This window comes from Neoarius graeffei, chromosome 5 (genome assembly GCF_027579695.1).
Source record: "Neoarius graeffei isolate fNeoGra1 chromosome 5, fNeoGra1.pri, whole genome shotgun sequence".
Lineage (NCBI taxonomy): Eukaryota > Metazoa > Chordata > Actinopteri > Siluriformes > Ariidae > Neoarius > Neoarius graeffei.
In genome coordinates this window covers 73,817,649-73,844,957 of record NC_083573.1, presented here as the reverse complement: position 1 = coordinate 73,844,957, position 27,309 = coordinate 73,817,649, and the positions used below count along the sequence as shown (strand labels likewise).

Below are 27,309 nucleotides of genomic sequence, written 5' to 3'. Positions count from 1 at the left end.
CAGCCTGATGTTTTCCTATGAATCTTAGACCACAGTTTCGGCTTGCATGCCCTATACACAGTCGTGTTCGTGTGCGTCATTAAAAAGGCTACATGCATCCTTGACAAATTCTCTGAAAGCAGGATGCAGTCCATGGTAGGATGGTACGGTGGTGTCGTGATTAGCACGGTCACCTCACAGCAAGGTGGTTCTGGGTTCAAGCCCAGCAGCCAATGGGGGGCCTTTCTGTGTGGAGTTTGCATGTTCTCCCTGTGGGTTTCCCTCACAGTCCAAAGACATGTGGTTAGGTTAACATGGGGGCATCCATGGCCTGAGGTTGGGCTGAAGCAGGGGTTAAATTGGGATTGGTTATGTGGGGGGGCTCTGCCTCATACCCACCCCTGCCCCCGCCGCCCTGCCCCAATATACTTTTTGGAAAATAACCCTCTAATTTGATAACCATATCATATTGCACAGAGATATACACCTTATCTGTGTGTTGTAGGCCTATGTGTGTCTTGTAGTGCCCCCCTACACATTATGGCAGTTTGAATGTAGATTGGTTGGCCAATGTAACAGATTGTACAGGTTGCTGTACATTGGTTTGAAGGAAATGATTAGTGGGGGGTCTGGGGGTCCTCCCCCAGAAGTTTTTTATTATCATACATGTTATTTGCTGAATTCTGGTGCATTTTAATAAAGTTGTTAGCTGACTTTACAGAGGTAGGTTGAGCAATATCATGTTAAATCTTGTCACATGCCTACAGGTGAAAAATGTGAAGGAGAAATGTTCAGTGAGAAAATTTGAAGGCTTGCACAATCTTAAACCAAAACAGTTGATTTATTTTGGAGGATAAATGTTAAATATGCCAAAACACTGTCAGTCAAATTGTCAATCAAATATATTCATGCAGTGAATGCAACCAAATACAAACAACACTAACATTGGAAGCATTTATTATTATTGTTATTATGTATTCAATTATTTATTTGGCATGTGGTGCTTTTTGTATTGTCTAGAACAGGGGTCACCAAACTACGGCCCGCGGGCCAGATCCGGCCCGCCACCCCTCTTTGACCGGCCCCCCAGCCCCTCTGCCCCCCATCACTTGAACCGGCCCTATGAGGCAATCCCCAAAAGTGGTCATGGCCTATTTTTTTAAATTGCTTTTTGGTAAATAATAACATGTCTGCATCTTGTATTTTGTTGATTTTATCAATTAAAATTGATATTTAGTTATAAAATGAACTATTCATATTTTCCGAATTTTCGTCATATGCTCGCGATCAAGCAGTGACAGGCAGCGCACGCGCAGAGAACTGTCAGTGTTCAGGACAGCAAAATGGCTAGCGGTCAGCGAAAAGCTGACAGAGAGTGCAGAGTTTTTAAAGAACAGTGGACCACCGATTATTTTTTCGTTCAGTGTAAGGACTGTGCAGTTTGTCTTGTATGTAAAGAAAGTGTGCCGGTTTTCAAAGAATATAATCTGCGTCGTCACTATGAAACCCGCCACAAAGCAGGGTTCGAATTATAAATTTGACCCTATGGGGGTCTCTATTTAAAAAAAAAAAAAAGCAATGCATACTCGCTCTCCTGGACCAGCGCACTTTTGCTCACTGCAGTGCACAGCTTGCGCGCGCATGCACGCACGCACGCACACACACGGTGTTGCATATATATTATATATATATATATATATATATAGGAAGATCGTTGTGAGATAGAGGACAAGTCTTCTTCGGACTTAACTTCACATTCGATTTCGCAGGCTGCAAATTTCAGTTTGCGCGCATAGTGGTGTGGTGGTGAAGTACAGCCGTACATGTTGCGGTTTAATAACACGTTCAATACAAAGTTATGGCTGCATGGTGATCGGAAATGAAATGAGTTTTATTTATATTTATATGGTGATATAGGCTATTCAAGCTTATTATGGTGATATATGACATATTTGAGAGACTTCCACAGAAAATTAAGTTTGCTTCTTTCATGGGAGCCTGAGGGAATGGGAGCTCAGCTCCCATTGGCTCCCACGTAATTCGAACTATGCCACAAAGAGTATGCTAGTTTGCGAGGGCAAACAAGAGAAGACAGGATTCGGAGGATGAAATGCGGACTGGCTGCACAACAGAATGTATTCCTTCACCAAACCCAGATCAACCAGGCTGCTGTCCGAGCCGTTTACTGATGGGGACTTTGTTAAAGTATGCATGCTTGCTGTGGCCGAGGAGGTGTGTCCCGACAAGAAGGATGCGCTCAACGTGGTGAGTCTCTCCGCACCTACTATGACCAGGCGAACCGAAGATTTGGGGGACAACATGTATGACCAGCTGAATGAGAAAGCGTCAGAATTCGAGTTTTTTGCTTTGGCCATGGATGAGAGCAATGACGTGCAGGACACAGCACAACTGCTGTGATCTATTGATCTATTGCTCATATTATTATAATTTCACTGTTTTTTAAAATGTATTTATTTTATAGGCCTATTTATTTGACCTTTATTAAGTGCTGCATACAATTATTATTAATATTATTAATAATATCAACAGGCCTACCTACAATTTATAATTTTCCACTCACCTTTGCCAGTGTCAATCACCTCAACTAGACAGATGTTTCTTACCTTGACAGCTTTGATATTATTTTTATTAGAAAATAGATAAATGGAATATCAGTGGTATTTCAAATTAAAACAAAGTGTGAAGACTTGATTATTACTTTTGCAAACCACTAGTAAAGATAAACAAATATGTGCCAGGAATCAAGTGTTGATATAGTAGTGGGGATATAGTAGTGGGGATGGCCGTGCCAGGCTAGTAATCTCTACTACACAATGAGGCCTGCTGGTGGTCATATTTGTCTGGGTTATACAATTCTATGTGATATAGCTGACCCGACCCCGGCCCCCATCATAGTCAGGAACGACAATGTGGCCCCCAGAGAAAAAAGTTTGGTGACCCCTGGTCTAGAACATACATAAGATGAGCATATTATAGCAGCAAAATAGAAGCACAATCATTTGAATGCAGCAAAAGTTTTGCTGCATTCAAATGATTGTGCTTCTATTTTGCTGCTATAATATGCTCATCTTATGTATGTTCTAGACAATACAAAAAGCACCACATGCCAAATAAATAATTGAATACATAATAACAATAATAATTACACTAATAATACACCAATAATATTAACAATAAATAATAATAAATTAACATTAAATATTAACAATAAATAATAAAACACTAATAATATTAACAATACAGTGAACATAATCATTATCATATTTTTTTATTATTAAAAACAAAATATCAAATAATACTGAAGAGGGGAAAAAATAATCCTGATCTAAATATGTTGTGTTTTTATTTTTAGACAGTATGTGTTTTGCTAAACACATACTGTCTAAAAATAAAAACACAACATATTTAGATCAGTATTATTTTTTCCCCTCTTCAGTATTATTTGATATTTTGTTTTTAATAATAAAAAATATGACAGTGATTATCTCCCCCTTCCCCCTGGCTAATTTCTGTCGATAACTGGGGACTATGGAAATTGAACTCGCCAAATGCACAGACAGTTCGTTCAAGCACCTCTGATGGATTAGGATCGTATGCAGGTAAAAGGGGAGACGGTGTACGGAGAAAATTATAAACAAGTCACAATGCTGAAACACAAGCCCAAAAACCCGCAAACCACGACTTCTGATTTTTTTTTTAAAGCGAGCTCACAAAAAAAGAAACCCCAAAGTCGCTTATAAAAAGCGGAATTGGCAACCCACGCAGTGTTCCAGAAACCAGAATCTCTGATCGCAAGTTCTGTTCTAAATAGCTTTGACAGATCGTCTTATCAGGAAAACTATGATCTCTCTCATAAAAGTCATGGGTTTATTGATTAATAAAACGATATTTAATTATTCAGACTTCTGATTTTTTTTTTAAAGCGAGCTGACAAAAAAAGAAACCCCAAAGTCGCTTATAAAAAGCGGAATTGGCAACCCACGCAGTGTTCCAGAAACCAGAATCTCTGATCGCAAGTTCTGTTCTAAATAGCTTTGACAGGTCGTCTTATCAGGAAAACTATGATCTATCTCATAAAAGTCATGGGTTTATTGATTAATAAAACGATATTTAATTATTCAGAACTGAAAATCGTGAAAAGGGTTTGTTGCTTTTGATGTGTGCGTGATCATATGCCATCCGCTCCGAGCTTATGTGCCGGGGCTCAGCCCCGGACAGCCCCGGCCCAATTTAACCCCTGGGCTGAAGTGCCCTTGAGCAAGGCACCTAACCCCAACTGCTCCCTGGGCGCTGTAGCATAGCTGCCCACTGCTCTGCGTGTGTGTGCACATGTGTGTGTTCACTGCTTCAGATGGGTTAAATGCAAAGGACGAATTTCACTGTGCTTGAGTGCACATGTGACAAATAAAGGTTTCTTCTTCTCTTCAATTTGAAGGATCCTAGATATTGGAACGGTCCTTTGGTGGGATTGGCTGCTGTGGCATCCCTGAGGCCTTTAAAAGTCATCTTTGACATTGAGAAACACAGACTGTGTGCCACACAAGCTTCAATTTCAAACTCACAAAAAAAGGAAGAAAACTTAAAATGTCAATCTTTTAGGTTTTTTTTTAGCAATCCACCTTTCTTTTTCTGCATACTTGCTTAATTTCTGCCAAAAATTAAAGGCTGAACATTAATAAGGCCAGTTAGCATTCTGTATCTGTCTCAAAATGTTAGCTTGATACCAGTCACTTTACATTTCTTTTAAATAGAAATTTCAGATCCCTGTCTAATTGTACCTAATCGACAGTGCTGAACCTACCTCTTCCCTGAGTCTCATCACTGTCATCATCCTCTTGCCACCAAGGCACAGACCTCTGGCTTTTCTTCTCCTGTTGCTGCTGAGGTGCCTTTCCAAGGTTATCCAGAACACTGGGACGCTTCGAGCTGCTGCCCAAATCAACTGAGTCATCAGACACTGACTGTAAAGTAAAACAGAACATGAACAGGTAAACAAAGTATAAAGCACCTCCTTTAGTATGATGTTGCTGTCTGGGAAGACGGGTACCCTTTAAAAGATCCAATATTGGCTTTTGTACAAGAAACTTGGATGAGGGTTCACCAATTCATAAAAACTAGTCCATATCTTATCTCTAAAGCCTCCATTTGGTATAACAAAAATGTAATTGGTAAGAAACCTTTTGTGGGAGAAATGGGCCAGATCTGGAATTCATCTGCTCTGTGAAAATGGATTAAAGTCATTTGATGAAATTAAATGGGACTATAACCTTAGTCAAAGGGATTTTTGGAAATTTTTACAAATTGGGCACTGCATTAAAGCTACTACTATTACTATCCGGTTTAATGTCACGTAAACACCACCGGTGTGTTGAATGCTGCACGGCAAGTCCATAATTCCTTCTTCCATTAGTCCCTATCTAAAGCATCTTTGGGTGTAAGGCACCACTTCTTGAGGTCCTGGTTGACCAGCTCACACCATGTCTTGCAGGGGCGGCCCTTTTTCCTTGATCCATCCACCTGCTGGGACAGGACCCTTCCAATACAAGAGGTGTTCTGACGGATGTGGCCAAACCACTGTAGGCGCTTATATCGAAGGTTGTCATCAAGCTCCACTAGGCCAAGTCTCTGACGAAGACAGCTAAAGCTGACCATATCATCAGGCTTCACGCTACAAATCCATCTCAGCATTGCGCTCTTGTTCCTCTCCAGGCGCTTCACGTCTATGCTTTTCAGAGGCCAACTCTCACTAGCATACACCATAGCACTCCTTACACAGCAGCTGTAGATGTGGCCACGAGTACGGAAAGTAAGACTCTGGCATGACAAGAGGGGGAGCAATTCCCTGAACTTTCCCCAGGCTGCTCTGGAGCTTGTGATCGTGGCTAGCAGACATCCTCCACCAGGGTATAAGGTGTCACCAAGGTAACAGAAAGAGTCAACTGCATCTAGGACATGTTCACCAACAGGAACTTGGTTACAAGGCCTGGCATCAATTGGACAGGCAAGACCAAGACATCTATTGCACCTGAAGGATGGGTCTGCAGAGAGTCTGCCACAGATGCTGGTACACTTCTTGTGCACCCAGTGTTGACAACCATTACAGAAGACTAAAGCTAATTGGAAAAATAACCCTGATTCCCCAACTAGAATTCAGGAGTTATTCCAGGTAACTAGGCATCAAAAATGCAGAGCTTCTAAGTTTTATGAGCTTATTAGAGAGGTACGATCACCCAACCTGGAAGGGTTGAGACGGAGCTGGGAGAAGGATTTGGGCAAACAAATTTCAGATGACAGATGGAAGAAGTTGATTGCTTCTTGGTATAACTGTTCTTGTGAGGCACAGTCTCAGCTTATTCAGTACAAACTGCTTCATAGAAGTCACTGGACTCCCAATAAATTGGCCAAACTGAAACTTAAAGACAGGGACACCTGTTGGAGATGTGAGAAAGAAGCTGGGACTCTTGTTCACATGTTATAATCCTGTGGGAAAAAAAAAAGAACTCTTGTGGGAAGGGGTTATTACTCCCCTAAATTGACTGTTTAAATTACATCTTATTAAGTCTCCAGCTTTATGTATCGTGGGGCTGTTACCAGATAATACTACTGTGATGGGAAGACAGAGGTTATGGGTATGGTTGACAACTACAACAGAATGTAGAATAATACTGAGACACTGGAAGTCATCTAGTTCATGTTTTAAGGAATGGATCGAACTAGTGACAAGAATTGCTACATTTGAATGAGTCATGGGGAGATATTTTCAATCGAGTCTGGGGCTCTTTTTTGACATTAATAGAGGGGATATGTGATTAGGTAAATAAGTGGCACCTGATGTAATCGGATGCAAATGACTGGTTAACTCAGAGGTCAATATAAAGTATAGATGTAAGGCACCTGTTGTGTTGTCCTATTTATTTTTCTTGGTTTTGATATTTTCTTTTAATGTTAATGTACATGTTCTCATTAAAAGAGGACAGTGAACTTTATATACATGTTTGAATTTTATATGGTGAGGTTATGTATGATCTACGATGTTGCTGTTATATTTGGGTGGTGGTTCAGGAAAACCAGTAGGTGCAGCTAAAATCAGGAAAACAGACAAAAGTGAGAAATTCAGAAGCTGCTTTTTATACCGGTGATGTACAGATTTAAATTTCTACTTTACAAAACATAACTGTGTTATCAAAATGGCATGGAAATGTTTGAATTTAGCTTACTGTCTAACTTTGCCTTGAGACCTACAACCCCGATTCCAAAAAAGTTGGGACAAAGTACAAATTGTAAATAAAAACGGAATGCAATAATTTACAAATCTCAAAAACTGATATTGTATTCACAATAGAACATAGACAACATATCAAATGTCGAAAGTGAGACATTTTGAAATTTCATGCCAAATATTGGCTCATTTGAAATTTCATGACAGGAACACATCTCAAAAAAAGTTGGGACAGGGGCAATAAGAGGCTGGAAAAGTTAAAGGTACAAAAAAGGAACAGCTGGAGGACCAAATTGCAACTCATTAGGTCAATTGGCAATAGGTCATTAACATGACTGGGTATAAAAAGAGCATCTTGGAGTGGCAGCGGCTCTCAGAAGTAAAGATGGGAAGAGGATCACCAATCCCCCTAATTCTGCACCGACAAATAGTGGAGCAATATCAGAAAGGAGTTCGACAGTGTAAAATTGCAAAGAGTTTGAACACATCATCTACAGTGCATAATATCATCAAAAGATTCAGAGAATCTGGAAGAATCTCTGTGCGTAAGGGTCAAGGCCGGAAAACCATACTGGGTGCCCGTGATCTTCAGGCCCTTAGACGGCATTACATCACATACAGGCATGCTTCTGTATTGGAAATCACAAAATGGGCTCAGGAATATTTCCAGAGAACATTATCTGTGAACACAATTCACCGTGCCATCCGCCGTTGCCAGCTAAAACTCTATAGCTCAAAGAAGAAGCCGTATCTAAACATGATCCAGAAGCACAGACGTCTTCTCTGGGCCAAGGCTCATTTAAAATGGACTGTGGCAAAGTGGAAAACTGTTCTGTGCTCAGACGAATCAAAATTTGAAGCTCTTTATGGAAATCAGGGATGCCGTGTCATTCCGACTAAAGAAGAGAAGGACGACCCAAGTTGTTATTAGCGCTCAGTTCAGAAGCCTGCATCTCTGATGGTATGGGGTTGCATTAGTGCGTGTGGCATGGGCAGCTTACACATCTGGAAAGACACCATCAATGCTGAAAGGTATATCCAGGTTCTAGAGCAACATATGCTCCCATCCAGACGACGTCTCTTTCAGGGAAGACCTTGCATTTTCCAACATGACAATGCCAAACCACATAATGCATCAATTACAGCATCATGGCTGCGTAGAAGAAGGGTCCGGGTACTGAACTGGCCAGCCTGCAGTCCAGATCTTTCACCCATAGAAAACATTTGGCGCATCATAAAACGGAAGACATGACAAAAAAAAAAAAACCTAAGACAGTTGAGCAACTAGAATCCTACATTAGACAAGAATGGGTTAACATTCCTATCCCTAAACTTGAGCAACTTGTCTCCTCAGTCCCCAGACGTTTACAGACTGTTGTAAAGAGAAAAGGGGATGTCTCACAGTGGTAAACATGGCCTTGTCCCAACTTTGAGATGTGTTGTTGTATGAAATTTAAAATCACCTAATTTTTCCCTTTAAATGATACATTTTTTCAGCTTAAACATTTGATATGCCATCTATGTTCTATTCTAAATAAAATATGGAATTTTGAAACTTCCACATCATTGCATTCCATTTTTATTTACAATTTGTACTTTGTCCCAACTTTTTTGGAATTGGGGTTGTACTTGCAAAGATCATATCAGGTCAGGAACCAGTTTAAGAAACACAGGTCAGTCTGATAACGTCTAAAACCTTGATAATGAATTGTGATTACCTCACACAATGAAAGTCTCGCTTTGTTGGTAGCATAACAGAAACAAACAAACAATCAGTTTAGTTTGTACAGTAATCAGATTCCAAATGCCAGAATGCGTGTGATTCTCCTGTACCGAAACATCATCAAAACACAAGTGCACTTACTTCATACAGGTAACTGCACACGAAGGCTTTTTTGTGCATTTTTGTGACTTACAATGGTAAATGTTACCGTTTAAAAGTTTTAATTTGCTAATTTTCTATAAGTAAATTAGGTTATACACAAAGGCAGGCTGGACATCTTTCAGTGGAAATGGAATCAAATCTTTAAATAGGATTCCCCCCCCGGAGGTAAACAGGCTTGACAAGTGTTGCCAGGCAAAACAAACCTCGCCCGGCAGCACTTATTTTATACCTACATGTTGATAATAGTAATATTTCTCAAATCATCAGCTGTCAGGTTATAGTCCTATGAAAACCCATGACCTTTTTGACATTTCAGTCATTCAAGGGCAAAGATTATGATGCCAAATGAAAGCCCATATAGTACTTCATACAAGTTGAGAATGGCGAATATCTGTCTACCATCAACCGTTTTCAAGTTACAGCCCTCTGAAAATCCGTGACCTTGAGTTTGACCTTTCGAGGTCAAAGATCATGGTGCCAAATAAAAGGCAATATGGGAGTTCCTATATGCTCATAATAGTAAACATCTGTCTATCAGCAGCCATTTTTGAGTTACAATGGATAATGTTATTTTGACTGAAAGGTTGACCTTTCCGGTGACCTTGACCTTCAACTTGACCCAATTACCCCCAAAATTTAATCAGGTAATCTACGGACCATTACCCACCTACCCTGAAAACTTGAAATCAACAGGTGCAACCGTCTAGACGCTAGATTGTTAACAAACAGAGACACAAACAAAAACCAACCAACAAACAAACAAAAACAGCATCGATTACAATACATCGCCCCACAACGCGAGGTAATAAAAAAGATGCAACTTCTGATTGTCGTCATTAGATACGAGTCATCACACACATTCGAAGTAAAATAATGCCCATAACTGATCACAAAACATCAAGTAAGTCACAGTATAACCTACAGAGAAAACATCTTTCCAAACAAGAACCATGCAAATTCAAAACACACACACAGTTTAACCTCTTTGCCAAGGTCCCCAAAACTGAGGTGTCAAAAAGGGTCAACGTTTTGTTCCAGAGAACGCTGTTGCTAAGCCAAGAATGCACACTGTTCGCCCAGGGCAGAAAAAGAAATCCAGTAACATTGTGCCTACTGTTGGCATTGGCGCTGTGGGGGGGGGACATCAAAATGGGTAAGAGGAAGCTGGTGAGCATTTTTCCTTCCAGATTTTCACCTGATCTAGATGCTGAAACTTTGTGAATCTTACAGAAAAACTTGGCTGTGAGGTTACTGGTGAAGAAAAAGATTGACACCGAACACAGCAGATGCTGTTCATTTAAAGTATCTGCTGAATGGACCACTGGCCAAAGGCAGCAAGGAAAGGGGGACAACCTGGAGTATATTTTAGAATAGGAATGCAATACTTTATACTATTATGAGCATATAGGAACTCCCATATTGCCTTTCATTTGGCACCATGACCTTTCCCTCGGTCATAAACATGTTTGAAAGCGATTTCTTTAATCCATTTATTTCGAATGGTGAACCAAATTGTATACACTCACCGGTCATTTTAATAGGAACACCTGTATGCGCACGCGTGACTGTTACACTCATTCTTACAACACGATGACATAGTGGCTACAGCCTCTATATGAAGCAGTAGCTACAAAAATGCTCCGTTTCTCAACATTCAGTGAATGTGGATATAATAAAACAGTTATTCCACTCAATCTCACCATATGGCTTAACATGGTGCTCCGTGCCTCATCGGCTACCAGCTCATGTACGACTTGACTTCGTGGAATAACTTAAATATTCAAGCAAAATGCCGCCGCTGCCTTGTGTTAGTTATACTTGTGTTAGTGAGGCCTGTAGTGTCCCAAATTCTTTTTATTCTTTATATTCATGATCTGTTCAAGCAATTGAAAGCCTCTAATACTAGATACACGATTGTTAACACTTTATTAAACCATATCATGGCTGCAGATGATCTTGTAGATTTTAGTCCATGTAGTTCAACTGGTCTCCAGCGGCTCCTTACTGTATCTTCTGTGTATGGTATGGAATGTGATATTAAATACAGTGCCAGTAAGAGTGATGTTATGATCTGTCGAATCCAACTGGACGAATGTTAAAAATTTCCTGACTTTAAAATTGTCTGATAATAAGCTTGTCTGTAATGAGGTAAATTATCTCATCTCATTATCTCTAGCCGCTTTATCCAGTTCTACAGGGTCGCAGGCAAGCTGGAGTCTATCCCAGCTGACTACGGGCGAAAGGCGGGGTACACCCTGGACAAGTCGCCAGGTCATCACAGGGCTGACACACAGACACACAACCATTCACACTCACATTCACACCTACGGTCAATTTAGAGTCACCAGTTAACCTAACCTGCATGTCTTTGGACTGTGGGGGAAACCGGAGCACCCGGAGGAAACCCACGCGGACACGGGGAAAACATGCAAACCCCGCACAGAAAGGCCCTCGCCGGCCACGGGGCTCGAACCCGGACCTTCTTGCTGTGAGGCGACAGCGCTAACCACTACACCACCGTGCCGCCCTGAGGTAAATTATCTTGTACATTTTTTCACATAACAAATGACAGATGATATTTATAGGCACATGATGTATGCACATGTAAACATTCTCTTAGGCAAGTTTAGTGCATGTACTGATGGAGTGAAGATCCCTCTGTTCAGAACATACTGTGCCCCACTCTATACTGCACCAGGGATGAGAATGGAAAATATTTAAAAAGTCTGAAAAAACCAGGGCGGGGCCCATGGCCCAGGGGTTCCAGGCGCTAATGATTTTTGGCTTTTTTTTTTTTACACCAAAACCATTAATTTTATCAGCAAAAAGTTGCAATGTATTTGGAAATAAATTCCCCTTCTTGGTGGACTCCCAGGTGAAAATGATTAATATGGTACAAGCGACTTGTTTTTAATCAATTCACATTTGATGATTTCAAAAAATCAATGCACCTTTTAATATAAACGAGCTCTACCGTATTATATTTCTGCATTTTTGCTATTCATGTCTTTGAATACTCTAATCCTTTAAAATGAAGTGCAAACCAGAAAAAAGTTCTGTCATATAATTCTCTTAAGCTTTCTTCTGATGTTATCATGGTAGCAGGAGGTCTTGCATATTAAGCAGGCAACATTCAACATCACTCATCACTTCCCTTTCAACTGTTGTGCGTACTAACTAGGTTTTTATCTGGACAGGATGTTGTGTAATGTAATGCATATACCATATGGTCAATTTGAAGATCGAGATGGTGATTTTGAGTTAAAGAACAGGCATGTACAATGGGCATTACAAATTAGAAAAAATTTTTTAAATCAAAAACTATAAGTTCATCTCGGCCTAAAAAAATGTGGGCAGACGCTCCCGCGCGGCACATGCCAGCAATTCCCCCCCATGAAATGAGCAATAAGTATGATACACGGTATCATACCTAAAATTTTATCAGAAATATAGATATGATACTATGATTCTCCCCAACATGCTACATTAGACAAGCTAACCTCATTTATAAAAAGATACACACTTATATATGACGTGTATTTCATATATATGTTGTATATTCATACATTGTTACTTTACGGAAATCTTCAATAAGTTTGGTCTTTTCATGACAGCCTGTTGTTGACCTAAATATAATGCACATGAAATGACACTCCTCACCTCAACATGTCCTTTACAATCATTTAAGCCACCATGGGCAATGCTGAAACCACTGCTGCAAACAGTACATCACGCGAAACTGTCATTATTTTCTACCCTTATTAGACAGGGAGATTCTTTTGTGTAATCTGAGGTGAAGTGGGGTTTGTACTTTGGTTTTTTGGGGCGCGCGCTCTCTCTCTGCTATGCCGGTCCTGTCGGCTGCACTGACTCATCTAAAGGCTTCAGTCCTCGAGAAAAGGGATAAAAGCCCGCCCACACTGAAAGATGATTGGCTTATTTTGCTGAGTAACCCAATCAGGATGCTCTTTGTCTGGCATGCGCTACATGAACAGGCAGTGTTGCCACATTGGGTGGTTTTAAGTGCATTTTGGCGGGTTTTGAACATATTTTGGGATGAAAACGTCAGCAATATCTGGCAACACTGCACACAGTCTCCCTCGCGCGCGCACATTCTAAGATGCGTGATGCAGACCTTAATGTTGCGCGCGCGCACGCTCTTGCTCGCTTCTATCAATATGCAGGAGACTCCCGGAAGTTCCGGGAGACTTGGGATGTCTGCGTTATAAAGTGACCACAGATCATTAATCATACCCCCCCGAAAATTTCTCAACGGATTTACATCGATCTCAAAAACGATCATTTTGGTCTGAAAAAGTCGGAAATCCGCCGATTGGCGGAAAATTCTCATCCTTGCTGCACACTTGTGGTCGAATTACAAAGATACGTTTATAATGATGCCAGGAGAATTTTACTGAAGAGACCTAAATGGTGTTATGTCTGTGAGCGTTCTCAGTCAGTCATTCAGGTCATCGTAAAAAGTAGGTGCTAAAGAAGGCAACTGGACTTGCTTGAAATTCTTGAAGACGTTTCACCTCTCATCCGAAAGGCTTCTTCAGTTCTGTCTGACTAGTGGGGCGTTCCAGGTATTTGGAACTCCCTGGAACGCCCCACTAGTCAGACAGACCTGAAGAAGCCTTTCGGATGAGAGGTGAAACGTCTTCAAGAATTTCAAGCAAGTCCAGTTGCCTTCTTTAGCACCTGTGGTCTAAATGGTGTTAGTGCGAGTGAAATGTCTGTGGCTACAGGAGTATGCTTTATAAACCGTTCTCAGAAAGCTCATGTATAGATTTATTTGCTGGCTTAATAACTCTGAAACTAAAATCATTTTGGGCTTATCAAACATAAGGTTTAGTACCGCACACTACTAATCACAGCTGGAGAGACATTAGTATAGTTGTCTTTTTCTAGGACACTGACTCGTATGCTTTTTAATCCATGATTTTGTGTTTTTGTGTGTAATTTATTCTGTTATGTTTTGTCTTTTACCTGGACCCGGAGTCTATCATGAGTTTTTGACTGATTGATTTGATTCCTCTCTCTCTCTCTCACACTCACCTCTTTCAAGAACTGTTCAAACTGTTGATCTAGCTCCTCTTGTGTCAGTCGGTAAGCCATTTCCAGAGCAGGTTCTCGAGCTTCTTTACATATTCCTGAGCAGAAACATTAGTTAGCATAACTAACATAATTAACTAGCATACACAGTTACACAGTACAGACAGATGTGTATGAGTTACCTGTTGGTCCTGACAAACTGTCCGACAGTGGGCTCGAGATAATTCGTGTCTCTCACTCACTCACACACACACACACACACACAAAAGTGCACTAACCAGGTGTCCAGCAGGAAGTCAGTTAGGATGTTAGACCTAGTTACCTGCCTCATACATCAACAAACAGGACTCTCAACCTGCTGGCTAAGACTGTATCAAGTTTTTATCGCCTCTCACAACAAAAACATCCAAATACAAAAAAAAAAAAGTCCGACTATTTGTTCAAGTTACTGCTCTTATTGTTATTGTGTTAAAGAATCCCACAACAATTACCGCGAAAGGATTATTTTTAAGCTCGTTGGTTCTTCTTCTTCTTCTCTGTAAGCTCAGACACTGAGTTCACGTCGCCCCCTACTGTTCGCCTGTGTTATTACTAAGCAAACATCAGGGACTAGAGCACACAACTCCCTTTAATGTGTAAAATAATAATAATAATAATAATAATAATAATAATCCATTATCTGTAACCGCTTATTCTGTGCAGGGTCACGGGCAAGGTGGAGCCTATCCCAGCTGACTATGGGCGAGAGGCGGGGTACACCCTGGACAAGTCGCCAGGCCGTCGCAGGGCCGACACACATAGGGACAAACAACCATTCACACTCACATTCACACCTACGGTCAATTTAGAGTCACCGGTTAACCTAACCTGCTTGTCTTTGGACTGTGGGGGAAACCGGAGCACCCGGAGGAAACCCACGCGGACACGGGGAGAACATGCAAACTCCACACAGAAGGGCCCTCGCCGGCCACGGGGCTCGAACCCAGAACCTTCTTGCTGTGAGGCAACAGCGCTAACCACTACACCACCGTGCCGCCCTAATAATAATAATAATAATAATAAATTAATTAATTAAATATATTCATACAGTGTGAAATCTTTGTAAAAACTTATAACGTATCTTCCATATTCCTGTAGCCTTAGCAGTAGCTGAACAGTTAACCAAGTCTTATAATAATCTTTTTTTGGAGCTGAGCAAAAAAACTTCAATTTCTTAATTAATCATAATATTATAATATCATAATAAAACCTCATTCTCAAACAGAGTAATAAGCCAGTTAAAAGTTTTGGCCAACTGTTTTTATTCATGCATTCATTTTATTTAGTAACCACTTTATCCTGGATGTGGGGCATAAGGGATGCAGAGCCTATCACAGAGACACATGGTGTGAAGCAGGAATGTGCACACACACACACACACACACACACACATATTCATTCATGCCTAGCGGCAACTTTTTCAAGGCTGGCCCATGGAGCAAATTTGAATTTCCCTCCGGGGATATAAAGTAATTCTGATTCTGATTCTGATGGAGCCCTAAGCAGAATTTGATATGGGGCCCCCACCACCTCAGCACCACCAATCTTATTATTGTCAGTGCAAGCACACCTACTGGAAATCTAACACACCCTTTGTCAGTTTTGTTAGTTGTAGCTGTGCTGCTTACATCATACCAGCTTGGCATGTTTTTACCATTCTGTGGTTTTTAATCTTAAAAGATAGCAAACTCACAGGAGTAGTCTGGTGATAATTTGCACTTAAATATTAAAAGTGATAGGACTAAATGGCATACTAAAGGCGGCAGGGGTGAATCCAGGAAAATGGGGAGGGGTGGGGCGTCAACCCAGTAAGGCTAGGGGTCTGGGGGCCTCTGGCGGGCCCCGGAAGCTCTGCAGTTTTTAAATGCCTGGAGATGCATTTTGAGCTGTCAGAGACATGTTGTAAGTGAAGTCTCTTAAAGAAAATTACCATATCAAAAATATGTTTTAAAAGTAGGCACTTTCAAAACCATTTTATTTGTCACTGAAATTGATATTGTCGGAGTTGCAAGTATATGCGTAGAACATAATTACAATTGATATATGGTAATATTTATGAAAGTTGCATTGTCATATAATGCATTACCACATGACACACTACAGTGTGGTACACCTGACCACAAAACACCTTATCAAAAAATTATTACTATTTTAGCAACTGCAATCTGAGCTCCTGCTCAAGACATTCAATGTACATATAAGACAGTGAATATACCCAGGTAAACTGTGGTAATGTAAGCTGCCATTTAAGACAGAGCTTAATACTGAGATAACTACAAACAAAGAATGCAGGACTTGCATGTCCATAATACAAAGTCAGTAACTGCAATTTGAGCTCCTGAGTCAAATAGACTGAGAGAACTATACAATGATTGTGTGAGTTGCATGTGAACAAGTCCTATAAGAAGTTTTAGTTCCCAAGACTCAGGGGATTTCAAGCAAATTTTCTTCAGAGCAGTTGCAAAAATCAACATCTCTCACAGACTTATCCAGCCGCTGTCGTAAAAATCAAAGTGAGGCTCACCCCCAAAACAGCACGTGTCCCATGTACATACACAGGGTATAGTGAGTACAGGGATACCCTGTTAATGAATACGAGCAGTAGCCAGACCGCCAACGTGTGTGTGTGTGTGTGTGTGTGTGTGTGTGTGTGTGTGTGTGTGTGTGTGTGTGTGTGTGTGTGTGTGTGTGCGTTTATGCAGTAAGCCTGCTGCAGCATCTTATCATTTTGGCTTGTGAACATGCATTTTAACCATATCATAAACATAAAAGGATGGTGCACACCCTTTACATGTAGTCTACAGTGCAGTCCTGGAATACAGTATGTTATTATGTCGATGCATGACGTTCCTGCGCCCTGTTAAAATCCAACAGGGCTTGCCCAGCTTGCTTTTCACTGCGTTCATGTCAAGAGCAAAAAAAAAAAAAAAAACTTAAGCAAGGACCTACTATTAAATATAAATTTATACCATAAACTCTTCAGCTCAATCCCACAAAATGATTTATTTTGTTTATTTTTTAAACCTTATTAATTAAAAAACTGGCAGGCATATCTCAGTATCTGCAATACAGTCAAGCCACAATTCCAAGTAGCCAATACTAAAACTTTTTTTTTTTTTTGGACGGAGCCCACCCCCGTTTAAATTCACGCCAGGATGTACTGAAAATTAACACAAACCAGCAGACAATGCATTTTTGATGCTTTTTCCATTGATGCAGAGGAGAAGACTGTAACACAACAGTCATCTGATTGACTGTGCTTGCATCAAAATGCAGCTAATATCTGTATAGTACACATGCATATGAACATGACAACAGCTCTGATAGAGGCAGCGGGAATTGATTAAACCCGTAGTATTAGCTAGCCAACCTGTTAATTTATTACATTGTTTGCATAATTACCACTGATATATCACAAAAGGAAAAAAAAAATCAAGCCCTATTGAATCTATATACATTCAATTGCTCTTGGGGGCCCTCTGGTGGCCACAGGTGGCCCTAAACAACAGGCGCTTAGTTTGCTTAAAGCAATTAACCAGGAAATTTTGAAATTGCGTGGTTATGAAATCTCATCTCATTATCTGTAGCCGCTTTATCCTGTTCTACAAGGTCGCAGGCAAGCTGGAGCCTATCCCAGCTGACTACGGGCGAAAGGCGGGGTACACCCTGGACAAGTCGCCAGGTCATCACAGGGCTGACACATAGACACAGACAACCATTCACACTCACATTCACACCTACGGTCAATTTAGAGTCACCAGTTAACCTAACCTGCATGTCTTTGGACTGTGGGGGAAACCGGAGCACCCGGAGGAAACCCACGCAGACACGGGGAGAACATGCAAACTCCGCACAGAAAGGCCCTCATCGGCCACGGGGCTCGAACCCGGACCTTCTTGCTGTGAGGCGACAGCGCTAACCACTACACCACCGTACCACCTGGGTTATGAAATGTCATCATTATATATTAATACAAGATGTTCTACAATGTTGTAGATGAAAAAAATTAAGCGGACTTTAGCTTAAAAAACATATTAAAGTTGTAACATCGGTCTGTTGGGCCATTTCCCCAAGCACGGCCATACTGGATTCATCAGATACATGAATGTATTAGGAGACAAAAACAAGGGTGGCGCTGTGTGACGTAGGATTCAGCATGACAGCATACCGTGTCATGCATCAAACAGATGGAAGATAAGCAGGTGATTTTTTTTAACAAATAGGCAATAAACTAGCCTCTACTTTATTTTGATTCTTTTTCTAATACTGCATTGCCATAATTTTTGTCGACAAATGTAAACTGCCAGAGAAATCACGCTAGACCATAATATTATACTATAGTCTAATTGTCACAACAGAAGGTCTCTCAGGCATGCTCTCAACAGCACGCACTCTGAACTGACTCATGCATGCACTGCGAATGACACACACCTGCACTGGATTAAGGTGCAGTCAGCACACCTAAATAAGGACTCAGAATGCAGACTTACTTTATGAAGTATTGCATTGTTGTAATACATTACTAAGCCTTGTTTCTTGACTGATTCCTGTTTCCTGTTCTTCGGTTTTTACCTGCTATATATACACATTATATGCCTATCGATTTGGACTGTTTGCACTTTCTTTATGATGAAGGTCTTCTGCACTTACATCTATCTCCAGCCATCCCTGACACAGAATACTTCACCCTGCTGACACTAGTACAGCATGCACTTGTACACCTCCGCTATGCTCATGGAAAATGATATCACACATGATGGAGTTACGGTGGCCTCCATGACAAAAAATAGTTGTGTCCATTTTCATCACTTTAGTGGTTATATCGTTAAGAACAAATTCAACATGCAGCTTTTTAATTTTTTTTAAAAATAAAGAACAGACATAAAAACAGACTTTTAGCTCAGTTTGTTTATTTGCAAGATACTTTCTTTAAATGTTGGACCGGCCCTGACATTATAGCCAGTCCACCTACCTAACTGAGGTGGGGGAAAACTAAAAACCTGGATAAATCCTACACAGAGGGAGAACATGTACAATTCCACACAGACAGTGTCCTGAGCTCAGGATCAAACCATGGACCCTGGAGCTGTGAGGCGGCAGTGATACCTGAGGCAGGAACACATCCTTAGGGACACCAGTCTGTCGCAGGGCACCATCTATACACACATTCACACGCTCATTCCTGCTTCAGGGCACCAACCTCCTCTTGCTCCACAGTGCCACATAAGTTGCAAGGATTGTATATTTTTCTACTCGTTGTAATTCAAAGGTATGGAAAATTGTAATGGTTTTAGTGGTTTTATTAGAAGGTATATGAAGCTAACTGTTTTGAAATTCAGAATCTAAAAAGATTTTGAATCAAGAGGCAATGTGACTGACAGACAATTTGAACTGGATGTTCATGGTCTACATCAGTTGTATTGATCTTACATTTATGAAGCCTGGTGCAACCATCGAGACCAGAGCTTTTCATATGAGCTGATTTGACAGCTGTTGGAATATAAAGAAGACCTCCACAAATATTACAACAGTGGTCTGACTTAAATATCTCTGGCCCCATGTTTAAGTTCGCTATCAAGCTAACCACCAGAGGAGTTGTAATAAAAGTCATTGCATTACAGTTACACCCTCCTTTAACCAATGCCTTTTATACAACCCCGATTCCAAAAAAGTTGGGACAAAGTACAAATTGTAAATAAAAACGGAATGCAATGATGTGGAAGTTTAAAAATTCTGTATTTTATTCAGAATAGAACATAGATGACATATCAAATGTTTAAACTGAGAAAATTTATCATTTAAAGAGAAAAAATAGGTGATTTTAAATTTCATGACAACAACACATCTCAAAAAAGTTGGGACAAGGTCATGTTTACCACTGTGAGACATCCCCTTTTCTCTTTACAACAGTCTGTAAACGTCTGGGGACTGAGGAGACAAGTTGCTCAAGTTTAGGGATAGGAATGTTAACCCATTCTTGTCTAATGTAGGATTCTAGTTGCTCAACTGTCTTCGGTCTTTTTTGTCGTATCTTCTGTTTTATGATGCGCCAAATGTTTTCTATGGGTGAAAGATCTGGACTGCAGGCTGGCCAGTTCAGTACCCGGACCCTTCTTCTACGCAGCCATGATGCTGTAATTGATGCAGTATGTGGTTTGGCATTGTCATGCTGGAAAATGCAAGGTCTTCCCTGAAAGAGACGTCGTCTGGATGGGAACATATGTTGCTCTAGAACCTGGATATACCTTTCAGCATTGATGGTGCCTTTCCAGATGTGTAAGCTGCCCATGCCACACACACTAATGCAACCCCATACCATCAGAGATGCAGGCTTCTGAACTGAGCGCTGATAACAACTTGGGTCATCCTTCTCCTCTTTAGTCCGAATGACACGGCGTCCCTGATTTCCATAAAGAACTTCAAATTTTGATTCGTCTGACCACAGAACAGTTTTCCACTTTACCACAGTCCATTTTAAATGAGCCTTGGCCCAGAGAAGACGTCTGCGCTTCTGGATCATGTTTAGATACGGCTTCTTCTTTGAACTATAGAGTTTTAGCTGGCAACGGCGGATGGCACGGTGAATTGTGTTCACAGATAATGTTTTCTGGAAATATTCCTGAGGCCATTTTGTGATTTCCAATACAGAAGCATGCCTGTATGTGATGCAGTACCGTCTAAGGGCCCGAAGATCACGGGCACCCAGTATGGTTTTCCGGCTTTGACCCTTACGCACAGAGATTCTTACAGATTCTCTGAATCTTTTGATGATATTATGCACTGTAGATGATGATATGTTCAAACTCTTTGCAATTTTACACTGTCGAACTCCTTTCTGATATTGCTCCACTATTTGTCGGTGCAGAATTAGCGGGATTGGTGATCCTCTTCCCATCTTTACTTCTGAGAGCCGCTGCCACTCCAAGATGCTCTTTTTATACCCAGTCATGTTAATGACCTATTGCCAATTGACCTAATGAGTTGCAATTTGGTCCTCCAGCTGTTCCTTTTTTTGTACCTTTAACTTTTCCAGCCTCTTATTGCCCCGTCCCAACTTTTTTGAAATGTGTTGCTGTCATGAAATTTCAAATGAGCCAATATTTGGCATGAAATTTCAAAATGTCTCACTTTCGACATTTGATATGTTGTCTATGTTCTATTGTGAATACAATATCAGTTTTTGAGATTTGTAAATTATTGCATTCCGTTTTTATTTACAATTTGTACTTTGTCCCAACTTTGAATCAGGGTTGTACAAGCAATACAAAATTTTTAGGATGAAGTGTTTCACTAATGGTGTGTGTGTGTGTGTGTGTGAGAGAGGGAGTGTTTATAGATGGTAGGACACCGGGCTGCAAAATTCTCCTGCATACACTCACTGGCCACTTTATTAGGGAGACCCATACCCCTGCTGTTTTATGCAGTTATCTAATCAGCCAGTCCCTTGACAGCAGCACAATGCATCAAATCACGCAGATACAAATCAAGAGCTTCAGTTAATGTTCACTTCAAACATCAGAATGGGAAAAATTGTGATCTCTGTGACTGTGGCATGGGTGTTGGTGCCAGATGGACTGGTTTGAGTATTTCAGAAACTGCTGATCTCCTGAGATTTTCACACACAACAGTGTCTGGAGTTTACACAGAATGGTGCAAAAAATTAAAAAACACTGAGCAAGTGACAGTTCTGTGGGTAGAAACACCTTGTTGATAACAGAGGTCAGAGGAAATGGACAGATTAGTTTGAGTTGCCAGGAAAGATAACTCTTATAATCACTCTTTACAACCATGGTAAGCAGAAAAGCATCCCAGCATGCAACAGCAGAAGACCACACTGGGGTTTCACTACTGCAGCCAAGAACAGATATCTTAGAATCAAGAACAAGTTCCTATTAAAGTGGCCAGTGAGTGTTCAGTAGCCTTACACTATGCATTAGGTTTTTTTTTTTTTTGGTTACATTTTTTTTTTGCACCATCTCTCAGAGGAAAGTGGTAGAAGACCATTCTTATTCTCACCATAAGCCAAAATGTAGAACACTGCTGCAAAATTATCTGATTCTCAGAATATTTTTGTTTTTTACTCGAGATGGAATACTCTTACTCAATGGTCTTGATCTTCATAATTAATTCGGAGGTGTTTTTAATTAATACAGAGGCAGAACGCAATATTTTAGATGTTGTGGTTTGGGTTTTTCAAATCATTTATTTGTATCAAATATTCCAAATATTGTTATGGTTTAGTTGTTAATTTGCTAGCTCATTCCACACCTGTTGTGATCCATCTGATACGTTCTCCATTGTTGCTGCTGGAGTGACAGATGCCTCTGTAAGTGCAGCCGTTTTGCTGGTTGTCTTCACGAGAGAACCATCATAATTGGGCAATTAAACAGGTGCTAATGACTGCTAAACTATATTGAACATTTAATCTTGCTCATTCAATAACCATTAGTTTTGCAAACATATCTCTAAGAGCTCTTAGGGCTCTCTTTACATTTGCTTTACTTACTGGAATAGTTTCTATAAATGATTTGAGGTTCATTACATTTTGAAAAACTACCACGTCTGTCTTTCTCATTATATTTGGTTGATCAGTGCAAATAGCCAGATTGTTTGGTGTGCTATGCTCAGTACAGTCATTAAACAGTATGGCTGATTAGCAGACTCTGTGGCAGCAATTTTCAACATGAATGCATGTCCTCACAGCACAGTCTGCTGTTTATTCAGTGTCGACTCTACAGGCTATCTTTCATGAAAACGGCTCCAAATAGATAAGCAGCCAGCAAAAATAGATTTAATCTTGTCTTCAGGATTTGAAAGTTAAAAGCATTTTGTGCTTATGATACTACCATAACCAGCTGACCATGAATGTAAATATATTATCTTATATTATATACTGTATATCATGTGTATTAAATAATCTCTATTTTTTGTTGTGTGTTGTCATGCATGATTATTACTGACTATGTTAATATATATAGGATATTACACAGTGGTGCAAAGATATGAAGTTTATCTTTGAGTGGTGAATGTATATATCACATACATGTCAAGTTATACGGTTTCCCCGTATTTTGTATGGGAAAATGCAATTTTTGGCTAATACGGTGTACACTGATTTTCATACGGGAAAATTACATTTTGTATCAGAGATTTTTTACGTTACTCCGAGAAAATTTTTGTAGCATCCACCATTTATTTTTTCAAACACACATGCTCAATGAAATGGAACTATTTTCGATTTATGTGGTTTTATAGTTGCACGTGGTTTTCTCGGTCATTTAAGTACATCGGCTCGGACTGCTGTGACGGCTGCAGAAGTTATGCTCTGCCAATTTCTCGTGGAACACAACATCCCCCCGACTGTGGCAGACCATTTTTCGCAGCTAGCGAAAAAAAAAAGTTTCCCGATTCAAAGACTGCACAGATAAGCATTTGTGGGTTTTTTAAAAAAGTTTTTACTGTTTGCATATAGGAAAGCTTCCTCCATTATCATGATAATTTAGGGAGGCGATACTGGGAGTCACCGTTTATACAATGGCAACTGTAGTTACCCGGCGATTTCTGGTTTCGCTTCCCTAAACATTTTAATTGCTGATAGACATTATATGTAGACACAGATAACCAACACCCGTTACTACCATCAGTCGTCAGTAAACTGGAAAAGTATTGAATGAAGAGTAATGGTGGTAACGACCGTTGGTAACCTGTGTTGGTAACTCGCCAGCGCCCCCTATAACGATCCCACAATTTCCTTGCGCGCTCCACCCGGATGTGACGTGAAGTGGAACTGCTTTAACTGTATCGAGAGCGCCTCGATTCGCTCTCTCATGTTCTGACTACTGGAGTGGTCGGACGGACTGTAGGCACGCTCGCCTACAGTGTTGAGACTAACCGCTATTGTCTGAGAACAGCCTGTTCAAATTAGTTTCGGCCGAACTTTTGAACGACCCGCTAAGTTTCAGCGATATAGTGGTTTTGATTCTAAACCTTTGCAAAGTTTAACTACAGTTAAGTAGTTTTCCACGCTAAGAGGCATTTGCGGACAGCTTCGCTCCTCTCAGCCTTTTTCTCGTCGACGCATCACCGGAGGTTTCTCCTGAAGCACCGTGGGCCAGCTAGGCCTTCATCTCCCTGCTTCGTTAGCCGCGGTTGGACGCAACGCGCCGCTAACCTCCTCTCCTCGGACTGCGACCCTCAGCGCGGACATCGGAGAAAGAACTTCCATCGCATTGAGTAGGCACTTGGGCAAATTTTTAATTTGTAGCTTATTCAGATGGTTGTTAGGGTCATGTTTAAGTTTTGAGCTATTTAGCATACCCGCTCAGACACGGAAGGTGTTTGTTTGTTTTTATTGTTTGTTTGTTTGTTTTTATTGGTTCTGTTTTTTTTCTTTGAACTTGTTAGACAGGGTATCTTGCATGATATCTTTCCTTAACTCCATTGCTAGCTTCCCTATCTGATTAGCAGCGCAGCGACAAGTTTGTTATTTTAAGCTCCGAGGCTAGACCGCTACAAGGCCTAGTTCTCTCCATCCAACACATATACACACTCTCTCACACTCTTTCTCTCTCTCTCTCTCTCGCGTTGAGTTCTTTGCCTAGATAGTCTGTTGGAAATTGTTAAGTGCAGTGTTTGGATCCAGCTGTAGCGTGGTCAGATTCTCCTTAGCAACTTATTGCTAGCTGGTAGGCTTGTGTTCTCGACTAGGCCTGCAGGCGCCATTTTTCCGACGCCATTTTGATACCTTCCTCATTGAGTTACCTGTGATACGACACCTAGGCACTGACCGCCATTTTGTTTAAGCATTGCCAGAGTGGCTAGCATTAGCATCTGCCCACAGATACCTACACAAAGCACACATTAGCCACAGAGCTAATCCTTTGTTCTATTTAGCTAACATTCCTTTGTTTTAGCTAACATTCCTTTGTTTTAGCTAACGACAAGCTAGGTCACACACACACACACACACACACACGCATCGGCTTGCCCTAGCCTCACACACACGCACACACAAGGGATTCTTTTCTTTTTTTTTTTTCTTTCTCTCTTTCTCTCTCTCTTTCCCTCAAATTTATAGTCCAGGTGTAATTGTTCCATTGTTTTGTCTTGTTATTACCTTTGCTGACATTGAATGTATTTTGAGTTTATTATTATTAGTGAGTAGTAGACAAATAAAAGCTAATAAAATTGAATTGCATTTTACTTGTTCCTGTTGTTTATTCACAAGGTCAACTATTTAGAACTCCTTTTTCCTTCAGAATTTAGCTTTTGTATACAACTGGGTTTCCCATCTAATACAGAGCTACCATTAATCTTGAATGTAACCATTCACGGTGAGTGTTAAGATTAATAATTTAAGATTTTATGAGACTGATCTTTATTTATAAATTGATTAATTTAATTATCAATTATTACATAATTTATAATTTAATTAATCCCAATTCAACCTACATTAAAGTGGTGCCCCGTGTGAGGAATAGTTTAATGACCTTGTGAATTTCTCAACAATAACTTGTAAACTGCTGTATACCCAAAATCAACTGCCAAGGTATAACACAGATGACTTTAATGGTGAATCATTAAGTGTGTTAATCACAGAACTGAAATTCAGCTGCCAACCACAGTTAGCTGATAAACTGGTTTAATTGATTAGTACATTAGAGTAATATCTAATCCAAGTACTTAATTAATATTATTAATAATAATAATCATTATTATTAACTAATTATTAATTAAGCTAATTAATACAAGTGAAACATTAGTGAAAACAAAGTAGCTAAGAAACCACATAAATTATTTAGCAACTTGGATTGAATTAAATTCTAACCTAATCAACACCTAGTATTAATTTCCTTTAAGTTAATTAATACATTTCGAACAAAATGTCGCGTTCCCCATCAAGGGAGTCAGAAGTGCCCCTCCTCTCTCTCTTCGACGTTGTAGGCGATTTAGGCCAAGTCCCGGAGGATAGGAGAAATTACTTCTGTGATCTGGACCAAAAGGCTCGCTTTGATGAAATACACATAGCCGTTAGGGAACTTAAGGAGCGTACTATGACTCTTCCAGAAGGGCTACCCAAATTGTTCATGATCTACTATAAGGAAATGGAACATGTGTGTATGACCCTCGAACAAGAGAAAAGAACACTAAAACGACAACTGGCCGAAGCTCAAAGGAGAGCAGAAAGCGCGGAGAGTAGCCTCGTGGGCCTGAGAGCCACACAAGATGAACTAAAGCGCGAAATAGAATACCTCAGAGAAGAAGTGACGCAAGCACGTCGCTCAGATGAGGGATCGGCCAAACCCTCCCAAGAACAGAGTTCCGCTCTGGAGGAGGAAGAACCTGAGCTTAGAACGGTAGATCAGACACCGCACTCAAGCTCAACTCGCGTGAAAGTCGCGCGATCGCCACCTCGTGGCGCTGGGAGTTTTTACTTTACTCCCCACTACACCCCCTCGCGCTTCAATATCGCTGCAGCCTCTAGCCCGCAGAAAACGCCGCGCTATGTACCCTCGGACTCCTCTGACGGAGAGGCCGCCTACAAGCCGAAACGCAGACATAGGCGATATGAGAGCAGCTCAAATAGCGAAGACAGCGAGGACCCCTACGGGTCAAAATCAAAACGCCTCGTCGCAGAACGCAAAACTAGGATCCGCCAAATCGACGTCCTTGCGAAAGACATAGAGCGTTTTGAGCCGGAAAATCATAGACACCGAAGCGTTAATGATTATTTCCGGGAAATCGAGCGTAGCCTCCTGGACCTGCCAGAGGCTACGTCGCATGAAAAGGCCAGACTAGTCTGGAAAACTTTAGGTAGTGGCGTACGAGCATTCGTTGAGACCTTACCGCAGTCAGTCCTCGACAACTACAAGAAGATACGCAAGTACTTGAAAGAGGAATACTCGTTGTACGAGGACGAGACTGCTGCGACGATGGGTGCTATTCTGATCAGACAGAAACGAAGCGAACACCCTCGCGAGTACTACCGTCGGCTCCGCGCAGCGTACTTTCAGGGCAGAAGCGAGCCCGGGCTAGAGGAAGATCGCAACTTCAAGTCCCTCTTCCTCCATAACCTTCACCCGTGCATCCGTAACCAAGTAACACTCGCGTG

At 40.8% G+C, this 27,309-nt stretch overlaps 1 protein-coding gene across 4 annotated transcripts in view; it reads right to left on the bottom strand.

Moving 5' to 3' along the window:
• Positions 1 to 14,684, bottom strand: part of cep162 (centrosomal protein 162) — a 92,056-nt gene extending 77,372 nt beyond the window's left edge. For all 4 annotated transcript variants that reach the window (XM_060922359.1, XM_060922362.1, XM_060922361.1 and 1 more), the window contains exons 1-3: positions 14,342 to 14,684; positions 14,163 to 14,257; positions 4,802 to 4,961 (exon numbers count right to left, since the gene is read on the bottom strand). In XM_060922359.1, coding sequence (XP_060778342.1) covers positions 4,802 to 4,961; positions 14,163 to 14,222 — 220 coding nt within the window. In that variant the 5' untranslated portion in view covers positions 14,223 to 14,257; positions 14,342 to 14,684. The remainder of the gene's footprint in view (positions 1 to 4,801; positions 4,962 to 14,162; positions 14,258 to 14,341) is intronic.
• Between the last annotated feature and the right edge of the window lie 12,625 nt (positions 14,685 to 27,309).